Below are 17,953 nucleotides of genomic sequence, written 5' to 3' on the forward strand. Positions count from 1 at the left end.
TTCCACTGAAGAGGCTCAGCCATCGAGCGAAATGCATTTGGAATATGCGAATTTGTGATAAAGATGAAATAAAACTGGTAATGATTTAAAAGAATACTGAGGTTGTTCTTCATTGTTAGTTCGTCCGTCTGAACTTGTAGTGTTTTCCTCGAAGTCGGGTTAAAAGAGTAGTTTTACTTGTTTTAAAGCAAAGGATAATCCTTTTTAAATCTTTTAGAATGAATCACGTATGTGCGTGTGTGTTTGATACGGTCATTTAATAAGATCGTTTATTGAAAAACAGACCCTTAGGATTTGTTCCTCGATCATACGTCCCGATGCCGGTCCGTCGTTTTCATTTCCCGATTGGCTTCTTATACGTTTCTAGGAATATCTCGAGACTGACTCGAACCGCGGGCGAGGTCCATGCCGAGTTCCGATCCCAACCAGATATGATCGATCTCAAGATTTACATTGTTTAAAACAAGAGCCGAGTACTGGAAAATATATTTTTTTCTCATTTCGAATTCCTTGTTTCGGGGAGCAATTTTCGGCAATGGTTCGAGCCATGACTTCACAATATGAAGAGACACGATGAATTTTTTTTATTATTTTTGTAATTGATAAATACTTCAAATAAGTAAGTTTTACTCCATATTTTAACACTTTCATTTCATAGAAATCTGTGTTAATAAACTTTTATAAATGCAGTATTTTTTTAATTATTCGAAGTTTTTAAAATTTAAAATTACGTATTCGAAATAGTTTTTGAACACGTTTGATTCGAAGCATTAAAACATTCGAACACAAGTGCATTCTTTGACAATTTTCCATAATGGGTGGAAATTTATTTATTTTATCTTTAATATCGATCGTTTTTCAAATTATTGCTGATGTGGAATCTGTTAATGAAAGAAGTAATTACCAGTTAAGAAACGTAACAACTTTTCAATACAAACTCACTCCTGAAGGTATGTTTATAAAGATACAGAGAACAGCCTACAAGTTTCGACTACAAAAAGATAAATCGAAGTTTCTTGCAACAACTAAGGTATTTTACTACAGATTCCATCAAATTAAAATATATAATCTTCCAGACATATCGGGATTATACCAAGGAAACTTGGAAGGAAACAGCGAAGGATTAATTATTGGTTATTTTTACGATATATTTGCAAATGAAGAAGGTTATGATAAATTTATAGGAATTTTTCAGCATGGTTCTAACACGTATTACTTGGAGCCAAAAAACGAAAATCCTTATGTACAGAACTATAAACGTGAAATCATGTATAACGTCCAAGACATAGAATTAAGACCTTCTTACCCGGATGGGAGATTAATGTGCGAAGCAAGAAGAAATGAAGAATATCTTAAAATAAAATCTCTCCGAGAAAATTACCATATCGATACTAAAATACAAAATTATAATTTATTCAATAACAACTTACGAATCAGGTAGGTTTATTATTTTTTACGTTTTAAAGCAATTAATTTTTAGAGGCCAGCATAAAAATTATTACTCTATCAAATTTTATATTATTATCTCTCTAAATGAGAATTTTATTATAGTAAACATATTTTTATAATCGCTCACTAGACTGCATTTCATATACAAAATAAAGTTTCACAAAAACCTTTTTAAATTGCAGCCGTATTTATTACCAAATTCAAACGTTTTCGGTCATATTTAACGACCTTTATCAAGAATAACGTAAATCGAATTCTGCTACGTTTGTATTAACGATACATTCGTTTTGAAACGTTTTCAACGAACTTATCGATAAATTCGTTTATTTTAAAACGATCCAAAACGAATGCACATTAAGAAGGGATTTTTGGAAATTCAACTCCCAGAGAAAAAGGGGGAGAGAGTTAGTTTTAGTCAGTATAAAGTGTAAATAATAAAGAAGGAAAGTAAATAGTGGCACACATAATATACATTTTGGAAATTAATAAATATTTTAATTATTTACACTTTTCGGGTAACCCAAAAACAATAAATCCAAAATAAACGCTAATATTATTGTTAATTGTCTACTTGGACTTTACTTATTAATAGGACTTTATATTGGTGTTTAAAGATTGGCAACTGGCTCTCATTACTGTGCCAATCTTTAAACACCAGTATAAAGTCCTATTAATAAGTAAAGTCCAAGTAGACAATTAACAATAATATTAGAATTTAAGGACAGTAAGGCTTTTACAATTTCCAAAATAAACGCATTTGAACGAATATTTGAATTCGTTCCAAATTCGAAAAATTCGAAATACAATGTTCCAAACAAGTTATCTTAGATTTTAGAATTTAAAATTAATCATTTTATTCAAGTAGCCTAAGCTCAGGGCCGGATTATCGAATAGGCAAAGTAGACAAATATCTAGGGCCCGTAATTCGGAGGGGCCCGGCTTCAGTGCAGAAGATTTCCTTGTTTGAAAACGAGTTACAAATTATTTAAGAAATTCGATAGGACAGAAAAGGCTATATTTAACAATTCTTTTCTTACTAAGCTCCACTCAACTAGCCACTACCTAAAAAAAAAAAAAAAACAAGGTCAACAGCCACCCGTGCGTCAGAAGTAATGTACAGTACGCCACGGGATCTCTCGTGCCATCTAGAAATATTCCTAGGGCCGCGTCTCGTGGTAGTACTGATGTATGGATGGTTGATTTATTTTCTAAATCTACACTTATACGTCGCGACATCGCATATTCGATATAGCGTTCAAGTTGCTCGAGTGCGAAGATATTACAATTCAATAGTGTTTTATAAAAGAGTTAAAAAGGATGACACTACGGTGTGACTTGGGGTGACACTACGATATCTGCACCGGGTGTCACCAATGCTAGCTACGCTAATGTCACATTATATAAGATTTGTTTAAAAGCAACTTATTTAAGTGGGGCCCCAATTTAAATTTTGTCTAGGGCCCGCTAGAGGCTTAATCCGGCGCTGCCTAAGCTTATCATATTGATAGTTCTTGCACCCAGTGAAAACGAGTAAGATCGGCTATAATCTAATAATCTTAATCTTCTCTACTGTTACTTTCTGCCCGAGCAACGCCGGGCTCATCTGCTAGTTTATTATAATTTATCTTAAATTCAACTGAATACATAAAAAGTTTACAGGCTAAATTTCTCTGTATTACTTTGAATAAACATACAATTGCATTTAACATTAACACATTTAAAATACTAACTCGTATTATTCATTATCCTCAGTGACTATATTGAGAATAAAAGCTGTAAGTTCAAGCGAATCAAATATAAACAAATATTCCATAAATTAAAGTAAGATGCTAAGATGATGATGATAATTGAAAATGACTGAACACGTTTGTTCATAAGTTAGATGTTTTACTAATATATATAATTATTTTTACATAATTTATTTGGAGCAAATAGTTTTAAATTTATTGATATTGAGATTTCAAAATATAAATATAATAAAAACTAACATATGTTAACGACTTGAAAACGATAATAATAATAAACAGAAAGTATTCAGTGATAGCAATTATACATTGTTTAGAAAGTTGTTTAGCAGTCCAAACCTAATCAAATTTAGTATGGTGTTATTTCAGGACATGCAAAAACATTTCCGTAAAAACCATTAGTACAAAAACTTGCTATTATTTCACTGCAAGCAACATACATTTTTAATTTATATAAGATACACATGCTATACAGACAGGATTATATCAGACAGGACAGAATATATGCAGGATTGTATTGTCTCTGTTCAGAAGACAAAATTTAACAATTAACGAAACTCACTCAGCAAATAATAGACTACACAACTACACCTTAAGTTGTTGAAAAAAAATTTATTTAAACGTAACTAACGTTTTCGACCTATTCGATAAGCCGTCCTCAGGTTAATTAAGAAAAAATAATAGTGTTTTAAAAAGAATATATAAGATATAAATTCAAATACAAAAAAAAACCAATGGAACAAATTCACGAAATTCAAAATTAACGGAAGAATTGTAACAATATATATGTTACCAGCCAAACCTAATTTCAGGCCAAACTAGTTTGTCCTAGCCTGTCAGGATATACTAGTTTAGTCTAGGACAATCTAGTTTGGTCTAAATACTTTAGGCTTAACTAGTTTGACCTACGCCGAACTGATTTATGTACTACAACTAGGTGCCAGTGTAAAAAAAAAAAAAAATGATTTTGTGTAATTCGAAATGCCACCACAGTACACCCTGTGGTTAAAGTGTACCTAGGTAACCCCAATGGCGGTGCATCGGTTAGGTTGGTTTGGTTAGGTTAACTACATTTTTAATAGACGTTTCCTTTTCTCTTTTTGTCCAAGAACTACCGTGAATCAATAACTAGTGACGTTAAACACTGGGCAGCCTGCCGGCGGCTCCCCTCCGGAGAAGTCCTCCAGAAGCACCCCCATTGGGGCTACACAGGTACACTTTAACCCATCCTATAAAAATAAATAAAAGATTAAATATTTTATATGTTACACTATGAAGCACAAATAAGTTCATTTTTAATTTTAGTTTGATTCTAAAAGTTATTTTTATTATTTCGTTTGAATTTTTGAAAATATTTTCGAAAGTTAATTACTTTTAAAAGTGCATGGCTTAATAAAAAAAAATACAAACTGATAAGTACTGATTAGCTTATTTTTATTTTATAGTTTTGTACAAGTGTTGTGTCACTTCTAATCAATATCGTTTTTTATAATTAAGTAGACTATGTTTGAATAAATTTTGTTCATCTAATTGATTGCCTTTTAATTAATTTTATTTTAACCATTAATATATTTGAATAATAATTCTAAATCCGTTTGGTCTAGGACAAACTGTTTTTGCCAGTAACATATATATATACATCTATAAATATAAAATAAAATAATAATCAGATATAATATTATATATCATGTAATAATATCGTATATAAAAAATTAAGGCATAAGTCAATGGAGAAAATATATATCCTTTTAAGGTGTGACCGTAAAGAAATTTTCGCAAAATGTTTTGATTTGAAAGTACGAAGATTTGGTATTTACGAAAATAAATACTTTAAAACAAAATGCTGCATGGTTCGATAAGAACTCATGTACTGAATGAGTGGTGAGAAGGCAATACTAAATAAACAACAACTAACCCGTTATACATAAAGACTCCAACCAATGCCGAATTATCGGGCTAGAAAACGGCTATAGCAATATTAATAATTAAGATAATTTAAAACTAGAGTTAGGCGTTAGGCGCCATCTCTTGCTATATTTAATAATTAGAAATTTAATTAAAATAATTTAAATAAATTTAGGCCTAACTGGAAGAAAAGAATCGGCCTGAAGCGGGACTCGAACCCGCAACTTCTGCTCACTGTGCAGATGCGTTGCCAATTACGATGGTCGTAGCGTAAGCTTATATATACTGGAAGGGAAGATCAGACCAGAGGTCCGGGTAGCGTAATTGGCAACGCATCTGCAAGGTGAGCAGAAGTTGCGGGTTCGAGTCCCGCTTCGGACCGATTCTTTTCTTCCAGTTAGGCCTAAATTTATTTAAATTATTTTAATTAAAATTCTAATTATTAAATATAGCAAGAGATGGCGCCTAACGCCTAACTCTAGTTCCAAATTATTAATATTGCTACAGCCGTTTTCTAGCCCGATAATTCGGCATTGGTTGGGGGCAATTACTAATAAATACCACGTAAAAATTTAGTATCCTCGAGTATAACAAATATACACATGTTTCGCTTAAATCTGACTTCAACGAACATTTACTAGAAAAACACATACTCTCAAAAATTAATGAGGAGAAACACTCCTTAAAATTTCTATTTTAGAAATAAAATACTGTATAGGTATTTAGGCAAAAGCTATTGTAATTTAGAGAAAACTCATGTAAGTTGATAAATTTCTATGTATATAATGATATTATTAAGAAAACACATAGATATAAAAATTGAGTAAATATAATTTTCACTAGTATATAGTGAATAGAGAAAGTTCATCTCTTGACCATCCTTTACATCAGAATAAACCAATGGCATGATGCACTTTCTCGACCTACTACTGTACTAATTACTCTTACAAACATAATTGTTTAATTTTATTTTCATTTTCAGACAAACCAAAATATGCTCGTTAGAACTTCTGGCAGATTATACATATACCAAATATATGGACTTTGATGTGGAAAGAATCACCTCAGAAATGCTTTTTTACATCAAAATTGCCGATTATATATTCCGAAATACTGATATCGACGAAGACGGTCTCAAAGAAGATATCGCATTCAGTGTTGAGAAAATTACAGTTATGGAAAACGATTATCATTTCCGTAATATTTTCGGAATCCAAACCAATGATTACAAAGCATTTCTACAAAGCTTGACTAAGTATAATCATCCATATTGCATGCTAATCTGCTTCACTCACAGAGATTTTTGGACACCAACTCAATGCGCAGTTTCCAAAGTCAATAAGATTGGAGGAATCTGTCCTGGATCGAAACAATTAGAAAAGAACAATAACGTCGGTTTTGTTACCAATATAGAAAATAAAGAAATTATTCCTCGATTTAGAATACCGTTAAATTTAGTACACCAACTGGGACATGCATTCGGTTGCCGAGACGATCCTGAAGAGAACCAATTTTGCAGTCCTGGCGATTTAAATTCCAGACATGGAAATTACATCATGCATCCGAATATATCCTATGGTGCTTTTAAGAATAATTGGAAATTTTCTACCTGTTGCAAAACTACTATAAAGAATTTCATACAGCAATCAAGTAAATATTCTAAATATTTTGTAGTTCAATAATACTTTTGAAATGAAATAATTTTCTATTTGTGTAAGTTAACTATAAATTTAATTTTGTATTATTTCTCTTTTTAAACTAGGAATAAAAACGTGTCTGTTGAGAAGCGAGTTGTGGAAGTGCGGAAATGGAATCGTTGAAGGTGGTGAATCGTGTGATTGTGATTCTTCAACAGAAAATTGCACAGCTGTTCAAAAGTGTTGCAGAATTAATGAATACCCGTCTCCGTGTACACTGAGAAATGGCATGTATTGTTCACCTAGCAAAGGACAATGCTGTGACGACAATTGCGATATTATAGATTATCGCAAAAAGCAACCATGTTTCAGTAACATAGAATGTTTTAATGGTACTACGTTTTGCGATAGACTTTTTTTATTTTGTCCCGGTTTAATGCAACCAGACGGCACGCCTTGCAGACAAAATTCCCGAACCTGTCACCAGGGACAGTGCAAAAGCAACGTCTGTTTGGATCACAATATGAATCTTTGCCAATGTAAGACTCGTCATTCGGAATGTCATATTTGTTGTATGAATGAAACGAATATATGTCGAAGCGCAAAAGACTTCCAATTTTTTCCATCTAAAGACGATGTTTATGTAAAACTTCCAGGAACTTCTTGTGATAGTGGATACGGAATATGTTCCAGGTATGGTTACTTTATACAATACGGGCATTTTATTTCACGTGTTGTTGTGAACGCAACAGAAGTTATACAATTTCTATGCAATATTTTCTTTAATATTTACAATTAATCTTGGAAAGCAAGGTAATACTTATAAAATGTAGGTTTGGTATCGAAATAGAAGAAATTATTGTTCAGATTTGTTGTCATATCTTCCGGTTATAAGACACATTATAAATTTGTCTTGACGACAAAAGCTGCTGTACTGTACATGTTCCACTACGTCCTCGTAATATACTATATACTTTAATATAATACTATTTGATATTTGTAAATAAATAATAATATTAGGTGCCTATTTGCAAAGTCAGAGTGGCTTAAAATTTAGTCGATTTCACGACAGATAAAACATTTCACTAACACTCAACTGTTCCAAATAGATTATTAACATTTTTTAAAGTAATTTTAAAAAATAATTCTATATTCTAATTAGATACTATTATTTATTAAAATTTGAACAGTGCTTACAATGTAATTGTTATTAAATTTTCTCAGTTTTATTACTTAATCACATTCTAAAACTAATTAGACGTGTTACTTATGTTTCATTATTCTCTTCCAGAAATGGATCTTGTGTACGTAAATCAATATGGAAGATGTACAGCGTTTGGAATTTTCTTACACCTCTACCGTTCTTACTAGTTATTGTTGTTGCCATAAGTTGTTTACGTAATAATCAACAGAAAAAGGCAAAGAAGGAACAGGAGAGTGCATAAAAGAACAAGTTCGAATTTTGTTAATGAAAAACTGTCATTTAAAGGAAAATATAATCCGAAAGTAAAGATAATAAAAAAATATGCCTTGTAATTTAATGAATGATTTTCATTACTTGGATGTTATTAGAATTGAATAACCCGATAGCATAACGAAGTACTGAACACATAAAATAACTGCAAGTTTACTCTTATAATATGTAATTAGATTTTATTATCGTTTTTAATATTTTAATTATTTAACGATATTAAAAACGAAATTTCTTGAAATCTCAAAAACTTAACATTTTAAGTATTTTATTTAAAATTGTAAATTTAAATATTCAATAAAACCGTTTCAAATGAAGTATTACTTAAATTTAATATTACCAACCTCTTTATACATTGAAATTATGAAATGAAATATATATTTCAATTGTTTTTGGCTAATTATTGTGATATTATACAAAGTCGATGACGTACTGTACAGTTCTGTCGGATCAATGACAGTCGCCGTCCAAACGCTTTCAATATGTGGTTAGTAAAAAGTTTTAATTTGCATAAGTTACATAAGTCTTTTGTTATTATGGATAACATTTCGAATAAAAATCGTTCGTTTCCGTGCAATTTTACTCTTGTCAGCGTAAAATAAAGCCACAGAAGTAAAATAACCTCTCTGGGAACCCCCTTGAATTTTCACCTATCGCCCCGGAAGTTATGTCAGCATCTCACTCATAACCATCCTTAAGTTTAAAATTTGAGCTGTATTGACCTACTACTTTTCTCCAGGAAAGTCAGAAATGCAGGATGAAGAAAAAAAAAAAGAAAATACATCTGTTTTGGCGATTTTTGCACTTTTCGATTGCTTATATTTGGGCAATTCCTTTATAGAAAATCTTGAAATTTTGCACAATATCTAAGAAAACTATTATCTCTAGTAAGAATTATTTAGGCTTCTAGGAAGGAAAAATTAATCCTTGAAAATCGGCAGCTCTAATTCCTTTGTGTTACATATAGTCAGTCATTCAGTAAGTTTTTCACTTGGCGCGGAGTCGCAGCCGTGACTATCGATAGTACATACAGTGATACCTCGGTTTTCGTTGATAATCTGGCCGATAACAATCGGCGAAATCCGAAACCGACGAAAACCGAGGCAATTATTTCCATATGAATCAATGTAAATCCAATTAATTCATTCTAGACACTCCAAAATACATACCAAAAACACATTTTATAGACACTTAACATAGCGTTAAATACTAAGAGCAATAAGAAATTAACATAAAAGACTAATTAGCATAAAGATAAAAGCATTAAGATTAAAGATGAGATAATTAGCATTAGATGAAAGGCCACTATTCAACTCAACAACTTAAATTTTGCTTTAGAGATGTGTCGAAAACCCCGAAAATGTCTTCACGGACAGCACTTTGGTGACGTTCGAAGGAGCAAATCTAAGGCCAATGTCCAGGGGTTTTATTCACTTGGTCTCAGGTGGATAAACTTTAAAGGGAAAATGTCATGCAATTTAATATTAAATGCGAAAGAATTGAAACTTTTTATCTACTTTTGCTACATTTGTAATTTTTAAACACTTCAAAGTAAACAAATTTTGCTCTATATTTAACAGTTTCGTTTCATAGAAATCTGTGTTAATAAACTTTTATAAATAATTTAAATAAATGCAATTTTTTGTTAATTAATTGAATGTTCTTCAATTTTAAATTGCGTATTCGAAATATTTTTAAAAACATTTCATTCGAAGAGGTAACAAATTCGAACATATGTTTGATTCGTTGAAATTTTTCCATAATGTATCGAAATTTATTCATTTTATCCCTAATACCGATCGTTTTTCGAATTTCGACTGATGCAGAATCTGCTATTGAAACTAGTAATTATCAGTTAAGAAACGTGAAATCCATTCAATACAAACCGATTACTGGAGGACTGTTGATAATGGTACCGAGAACATCCTTCAAGTTTCATTTTCGACTACAAAAGGATAAATCGAAGTTTCTTGCAGCAGCTAAAGTATTTATCTACGTAGACGATAAAATTAAAACAAGTACTCTTTCTGAAATACCAGGATCGACTATATACCAGGGAGAATTAAGGAATGAAAATGGATCGTTAATTATTGGTTATTTCTACAAACACCAATTTATAGGAATTTTTCAACAAGGTTCTTACACGTATTACTTGGAGCCAAGAAAAGAATATTCCCTTGACGAGAACGATAAAAAGGCAATTATGTACAACGTCAAAGACATAGCATTAAGACTATCTTACCCGAACGGGAAATTAATGTGTGAAGCAAGGAAAAATGTAGGACATCTTAAAATGAAACCTTTCCGAGATTATCATGTCGATAACACAATACAAAATTATATTATTTTATTCAATAACAACTTACGAATGAGGTGAGTTTATAACATTTTACTTAAATTTTGAAAGGGGCGATCAGCTTAAAACATTATCTGTACCAATTTTTATATCTCTTTAAATAAGAATATTACTAATATTTGAACCATAATATTGTTATATTAAATATATTACTATGCATAATAAGGTTTTTTTTTTAACTCTTTCCGCCCTGTGGGTACTGAGAGGGCCTCTTTTAGTAGGCCCATTATGGGTTCGGCCAGGCCCACAATGGGGCGACCGGGTGGTGAGGGACGGGGCCCGACATATCCGAACGGACCACCCCCCGAAAAACTCCTGGGGATTATTCGACCCGTTTGGATTCGATCCCGGGTCCCCCAGAGCGGTAGGCTGCCACCTTGACCGCTCGGCCATCCGGCCTGCATAATAAGGTTAATATAATTTATCTTCTATTCTCTGCATATATTAAAAACTTTTAAGCGAAAATTCAATTTTGAATAATTGTACAATCGTATTTACCCGGAACACTTATGAAATACGAACGAATATTTTTCATCGTCTTCAGTGTCTACCTCAGGCACAAGCTTTTAAGTTCGAACAGTTAAAATATAAATAATAATTCGATAAATTAAATTAAGATGTTAACATTGATGATGATCATTGAAGATGACGGAACATATCTGTTCCTAAATTAGATGTTTACTGATACCTATTATTGATCCTATATGAGAAGTATCATATGCTTTGAAAAACTAACTTTTTGACACTTCTCAAATGCAATGTGAGAAGTATCATAAAGTTAATTTTTCAATTCTGCCAAAGTTACGTCTTCGATACACAACACTTATTAAACATCAATACAAATAGCATTTCTATTTTCTTGCTAGAAGCAGTAAAAGTGCTATAATGGTAAGTTTTAGGGCTTATCATCTTTACAGAAACATTTTCCTCATGTTTCAAAATGTCAATGTCTGATTTGTTGCATTTGGACTACTACATACATCTCTACATTTCGTTAAATAAAGGGTCTTTAAATAAATTTATTGGTGTTGAAACTCATTGGGAATATTGTGTTCATAAATTAGTTTCACATAACTGACGGAAAAAATTGAAAATAAATATATAATGAGTACTTTCGTTTGTTACATTCAAGCTTCAATAGAACGTTTAAGAAACAGAAAAATAGAACATGAGTATATCGAATAGATTTAAAATCAATATTTAAAATATTGGATATATAACGTACATAAATTCATATTTAATAATTAATATCTTATTATAAAGGTTCGTATTAAATAAAATCATATGTATATAGAAAGAAACTTGAAATAAATATTTGGGCATCTGAATTGAGACAAACATTTGAAATTTGAGCTGATGGCGTAGTGTAAACTCCTTTACATCGGATTTAAACACCTTCTGCCAAGAATAAAGAACAGATACATCACACCTTGTTGATACGGCTTCAGAATTATCTGGCATGCTCTACCCGTGTGATCGCTATATGCTACTATTTACACATACCTTGTTATTTGTTTACTACGGTTTTATTTCTGTGTAGAGTATTGCATATCAGCGAGCTACCAAAAATAATCAGTACCGAAAGAGAGTCATGTCATTTATTGCCTTCCTGCAGACTTCAGAGCTATACACTCTCAGTAATCTGTCATTCTTGCTAAAGCCCTAGTCTAATGCCCCTATACAAGAACTGGCTGGTCCATTGTCTTGCACAGATCAATGCTAGTCATGACATTAATGTAATTGAAATCAAAGATGATATGTATTATTTTCATTTTTTAAACCAGGTATAGAACTCTCATAACTTAAACCCGGAAATTTTGTTCTTAAGCTATCTGTAATTATATCTCTATGTTCGCTGACACGTTTACACGGGGATCTAATATTAATTCCAATCTAAAATATATGATATGATAATCTAAGGAGGTTACTGTGGAGTATTCTGTGCACTGTCTAGTGTTTCTAAACCTTTATTGGCTTTTGGCTGTTTTTCAACTCAGTATTTTTGTATGGCCCTAATAATCGCTCGGGGAAAAGTTAAGAAATAAGCAATCAAACTTCCATTTTTTAAAATATTACAAAATAGGTTTTTATTTAAGATAATTACCGGTATATCATATATCGCTGAATCATTATAATTTTTAACCTTCAACTTCGAAATGTATGTACTTACGGTATTACTACATAGCTTATATAATTGTTACTTTATAAAATACAGCACACTCGATTTTACACCAATTTCAGAGAGAACAAATGGTAACGCTAAATTGAAGATTTACGGTATATGTACTCTATATATATATATATATATATATATATATATATATGTATATATGTTACAGCCCTATATTTTAATAATAAATAACCTTCGAAACAAAATGAAAATGACATGCTATGCATACACGTGCAAGATTCGAGTTGTCTGTGTACAAGAAATAAATGTATTGTCTGATAACAAATACACCATTTAAATTTAAAATTTATTATCAAATGTACTATTGTATTTCATTTAAACATAATGTTTTAATAAATTAGTTATCGTTTATATATAATTTTAATATTTTATTCTGACTGTGGGCCCCTAGAGTTTGCCCTGTCTCCCCAAAACTTGACTTTTGACCTCGCTCCCTTGAAATTTTCCAAGTGAGCGAGGTCAAGCTCTGAGAGGACATTGACCGCGCTTGAGTCATACATCATAAAGATGTGTACAGCATATCTCTCCAACCACTGAATATAAATTACTATATTCTTATTTATATATATCGCTTTACTATATTTCGCTTAAATTTGACTTATACGAAAATTTACCCGAAAAGAGACACACACTCATAACAATGCAGAATTAGCTAAAGAGCATACAAATGAATTTTGTACTTATTTCCAGACCGAAACATTTATATTTATACAAAAGCTATTGTACTTTAAAGAAATTCCCTGATATTTGATAAATTTTGCAGTATGTACTCTACTTGTAATATTATTATTAAATAAATAAATTAAAAATTAAATAATTATAATTTTGATTAATATATAGTAAATAGAAAAAGTCCATCTATTGTGGCTCTCCTTTACTTCAGAGTAATGGTGAATCATGAGAATCACACAATCATTTTTTGATTTATGATGCAATTTTCGATCTACTAAACACTTTTCAGAAGATTATTTCTTTATGTTATTTATTATATTTTGTGGTTTTCAGACAAACAAAAATATGCTCGTTAGAACTTGTAGCAGATCATACATATACCGAATATATGAAGTTTAATCGTGGTAAAATCATCGCAGAAATGCTTTTATATATCAAGATTGCCGATTACATATTCCGAAATACTGATTTCGACGAAGACGGTGACAAAGAAGATATCGCATTCAACGTTGAGAAAATAACCATATTCGAAACGAAAAATCATTCCCGTAATATTTTCGGAATGGAATCCAAAGATTATAATGAATTTCTACAAAGCTTAACGAAGTATAACCATCCATATTGCATGCTAATCTGCTTCACTCACAGAGATTTTTGGACACCAACTCAATGCGCAGTTTCCAAAGTCAATAAGATTGGAGGAATCTGTCCTGGATCGAAACAATTAGAAAAGAACAATAACGTCGGTTTTGTTACCAATATAGAAAACAACGAAATTATTCCTCGATTCAGAATACCGTTAAATTTAGTACACCAACTGGGACATGCATTCGGTTGCCGAGACGATCCTGAAGATAACAAATTTTGCAGTCCTGGCGATTTAAACCCCAGACACGGAAATTACATAATGCATCCGAATATATCGTATGGGGCTTTTAAGAATAATTGGAAATTTTCTACCTGTTGCAAAAGTACTGTAAAAAACTTTGTAAAGCAATCAAGTAAATTTTCTAAACATCTTACAGTTTAATATTATTTATAAAGTAAAGTAAGTTACTATTTATATATATATCGACAATAAATTTAATTTTGTATTATTATTTTTGTAACTAGGAATAAGAACGTGTCTATTGAGAAGAGAGTTATCGAATTGCGGAAATGGAATCGTAGAAGAAGGAGAATCGTGCGATTGCGATTCTTCAACAGAAAATTGCACAGCTGTTCACAAGTGCTGCGGAATTAATGAATACCCGCCTCAGTGTACACTGAGAAATGGCTTTCTTTGTTCACCTAGCAAAGGACAATGCTGTGACGATAATTGCGATATTATAGAATATAGCAAAAGGCAACCATGTTTCAGTAACATAGAATGCTTTAATGCTACTACGTTTTGCGATGGAATTTCACCACTTTGTTCTGGATTAATGCAACCAGACGGCACGCCTTGCAGACAAAATTCCCGAACGTGTCACAAGGGACAGTGCAAAAGCAACGTTTGTCTTGATCACGATATGAAGCCTTGCCAATGTAAGACTCGTCATTCGGAATGTCATATTTGTTGTATGAATGAAACGAATACGTGTCAAAGCGCAAAAGACTTGCAATTTTTTCCATCTAAAGACGAAATTTACATAAAAATTTCAGGAACTTCTTGTAATAATGGATACGGTATATGTTCCAGGTAAGTTTTAGTAATTATGAATTAAAATAATATCCGAAATTATATCAATTATGTGCAAAAGTTATTATGAATTCTTAGTTTAGTCGTACAGAGTGACTGGGTAAATCATTCTTAAAAATCTCCAGCAACGAGTTGCCTAACTTTCCCTGTCACAAATAAGAAAATTGTCCCTAGCGCCATCTGTTTTGAGATTTTATTTAAGAACATTTTTATATTATTGACTAGCATGAAATGGTAAAAAGCTTAATTTTAAAGAGAGAAATGAGTTTTATAAAAACAAAAATTTTGCAAATGCTAATAATGAATAAAATTTTCATTGTGTCATACTCCGCTCGAAAATGGCCGGATGCCGAGCGGTTAAAGTGGCAGCCTATCGCTCTGGGGGACCCGGGATAGAATTTTTCGGGGGTGATACGATCGGATATGACGGCCCCTGTCTCTCACCACCCGGCCGCTCTATTTTTGTCCTGGCCGACTTCATAATGGGCTTGCTGTAAGAGTCTCTCTTAGTGCCCACAGGGCAGAAAGAGTTTAAAAAAACCCACTCGAAAAAAAAAGACAGCTTCCTTTTTCTTTTGCCTTTTGATCTTTAATACTAAATTTTTAGCATAAATTCTAGAAATAAAATTTACAAAGACTTAATAAATGTTGATAAATATTTCCAAATATTTTAAATTAAGCGTATTTAATACGTATATTATTCATTTAGCCGGATACATAATACCTGACAAGTAGCTTACAGGTTACCTTTACAGGCATGCACGTCCCGACACCTGGATCGTGGGGATCAGTTTTTTCTGTCTTTTCCACACGTTTTTTTCTTTCTTATGCACACGTTTAAGTATGACAGACAGGTGCGCCTGTACAGTTATACTTGCCACGAATACCGGTATTCGTGTATTCGTGTTTAGAAATTCTATTATTATTCATAAATCTGCTGATCTATCAATACTAAACTAGATCAAAGGCGTTACCAACATTTGAATAGAATGTTCGAAAATAAACAAAATGATAAATAACTGATTACAACTGATGAATGTACAGTACAATGGCGCATATAGAAATATGGCGCCCCCAAACTATTAGGTCTACTTTTGCACGGAATGATTCTAAATTGTAGTTTTAATTCTGAAGTAATTTTATCTTCTACAGTTTTAAGTACAAAAATCGTAAAAAATCAATTTCTTGTTTTTGAATCTGGTACAATAAAATGTAACAGCTCGCTTCGCTCACCCACTATCCTCGCGAGAATGGCCCTCTTCGAAAATACCCGAATCGCTTCGCTTCCTTAGCTCAATCCCATTGCATTTCGTTTTCCACTGAGTTTTTATCTCCATTCTCCAAGGGCTTCTTCTTGTTTCCAATATAAACAATTCGTAACAAAAATTTCGGGAACTTCATTCATTTTCGATGTTGCTGTTTCTATTTTTTTTTTCCGTACGTACGAAAGTGTCGTAATGACTTTAAGCTGACTATTTTATAGAAAGTAGAAATGTTACTTATTACTCGTGTATTATCTTTCAGAAATGGATCTTGTATACGTAAAACTATATGGAAGATGTATAGCACTTGGAATTATCTTACACCTCTACCGTTCCTACTGGTTATTGTTGTTGCCATAAGTTGTTATCACAGTAATCAAAATAAAAGAGCAAGTATAGTGTTATTAATGAAAAAGCATCCTATAAGGAAGAAGGGAGGAAAACCCGAAATTAAACGGAAAGTAAAGAAACCTAGAAGGAAAATGAAGAAGATAAAAAATAATGTGTTAAAACCTAAAGAATGATTTTTATTTCTTGAACGTTTTACAACATTTGAATAACACGACATCATAAAGAAGTATTGCACACTTGAAATACATATAAAAGCGAAGGAGAATTTGATTGTATTTTGCAATGTTTCAGTGATGAAAGCAACTTGAATTTTCTTTATATTCAGTTATATATTTCGTGATTATGTATTTAAATTCACATCTATAAATTAAATAAACATTGAATAATATTTTGTGTCAATAAATAAATATAAAACAAAATTTATCAATTAAATATTCTTAAATAAAACATTTTTAGTTTTCATGCAAATATAAAATAGTGTACAATAAGTAAATGCATTATTGTACCCAGCAGGGTTCTCATACGTCTCACTTCCACTTCCCTCTTCACTCTTCTACATTTCCCAAATCACTCAAAAAACCTGTTTTTCGCAACCCTCCCTTCCCTTAAGACCATCCCACCCACTATCTTCCCCTTCCTCAAGATGATACTTTTCTGATGCATCCTGTTCACTCTCCCACTTACAATTTGTGGACCATCCCATCGTGTAAAACTCTACTGTAAATTAAAACAATCTTCATATGTCCCTTTTATTTTAACGGTGCACTACCTTCACTTCGTCATATTGGTTGTTCCAAAGAGTTTTTCTATTGTTTTTACCGTAACCAAGATCACGGTTTCCCAAATTTTATAATCTTAACTCGGCTCTGTGTCATGTATACTGGAGTGTTTTTCCAACACTATGTACTGTACCATGCCGTCATGTTTGCAGCAAGTTCAAAACTTTTTACATCTATGTTGTTTGTTTTTCCCTTTTGTAAATCACTATTTTAGCTTATACCTGTTAATCAATAATCGCCATCCATATTTTATCTAATGTCACAACTCCTGCACTTCTCATAATCCATGTAAGTTTCCTAATGATCTTTTACAATTTTGTAACATTACAATAAATTTATGCTAACTTGTATGCATCATGCTAACCTGTATGTAATTTTCCCTGTGTAGTTATAACACAAGAGTTGAAAAGGGACATAATTGTCCGAAATGCATACTCAAAGAAATAAAGAGTTT

The 17,953-nt window shown here is 31.8% G+C and overlaps 2 protein-coding genes across 2 annotated transcripts; both read left to right on the forward strand.

The window, feature by feature from the left end:
- Positions 1 to 814: 814 nt before the first annotated feature.
- On the forward strand, positions 815 to 8,235 carry LOC136985967 (disintegrin and metalloproteinase domain-containing protein 10-like). Its single transcript, XM_067283387.1, has 4 exons — positions 815 to 1,437; positions 6,082 to 6,749; positions 6,862 to 7,429; positions 8,028 to 8,235. The coding sequence occupies exons 1-4, from the start codon at positions 815 to 817 to the stop codon at positions 8,179 to 8,181; spliced, it is 2,013 nt and encodes a 670-aa protein (XP_067139488.1). The 3' UTR covers positions 8,182 to 8,235.
- A 1,578-nt stretch (positions 8,236 to 9,813) lies between these two features.
- LOC136985924 (disintegrin and metalloproteinase domain-containing protein 10-like) lies at positions 9,814 to 16,969 on the forward strand. The gene is made up of 4 exons (XM_067283325.1): positions 9,814 to 10,580; positions 13,760 to 14,427; positions 14,540 to 15,107; positions 16,632 to 16,969. Exons 1-4 carry the CDS (start codon positions 9,970 to 9,972, stop codon positions 16,891 to 16,893), a joined length of 2,109 nt encoding a protein of 702 aa, XP_067139426.1. The 5' UTR covers positions 9,814 to 9,969; the 3' UTR covers positions 16,894 to 16,969.
- The last annotated feature ends 984 nt before the right edge of the window (positions 16,970 to 17,953 follow it).

Source organism: Centruroides vittatus, unplaced genomic scaffold (assembly GCF_030686945.1).
Source record: "Centruroides vittatus isolate TY-2023 unplaced genomic scaffold, ASM3068694v2 contig_983, whole genome shotgun sequence".
NCBI lineage: Eukaryota > Metazoa > Arthropoda > Arachnida > Scorpiones > Buthidae > Centruroides > Centruroides vittatus.

What these genes read in the sequence shown, in the direction of transcription:
- LOC136985967 (XM_067283387.1), top strand. Translation starts at nt 815, where the DNA reads ATGGGTGGAAATTTATTTATTTTATCTTTAATATCGATCGTTTTTCAA. An exon ending in GAATTTCATACAGCAATCAA is followed by an intron (nt 6,750 to 6,861) that starts GTAAATATTCTA and finishes TTTTTAAACTAG; the next exon opens with GAATAAAAACGTGTCTGTTG. An exon ending in GGATACGGAATATGTTCCAG is followed by an intron (nt 7,430 to 8,027) that starts GTATGGTTACTT and finishes ATTCTCTTCCAG; the next exon opens with AAATGGATCTTGTGTACGTA.
- LOC136985924 (XM_067283325.1), top strand. Translation starts at nt 9,970, where the DNA reads ATGTATCGAAATTTATTCATTTTATCCCTAATACCGATCGTTTTTCGA. An exon ending in AAACTTTGTAAAGCAATCAA is followed by an intron (nt 14,428 to 14,539) that starts GTAAATTTTCTA and finishes TTTTGTAACTAG; the next exon opens with GAATAAGAACGTGTCTATTG. An exon ending in GGATACGGTATATGTTCCAG is followed by an intron (nt 15,108 to 16,631) that starts GTAAGTTTTAGT and finishes ATTATCTTTCAG; the next exon opens with AAATGGATCTTGTATACGTA.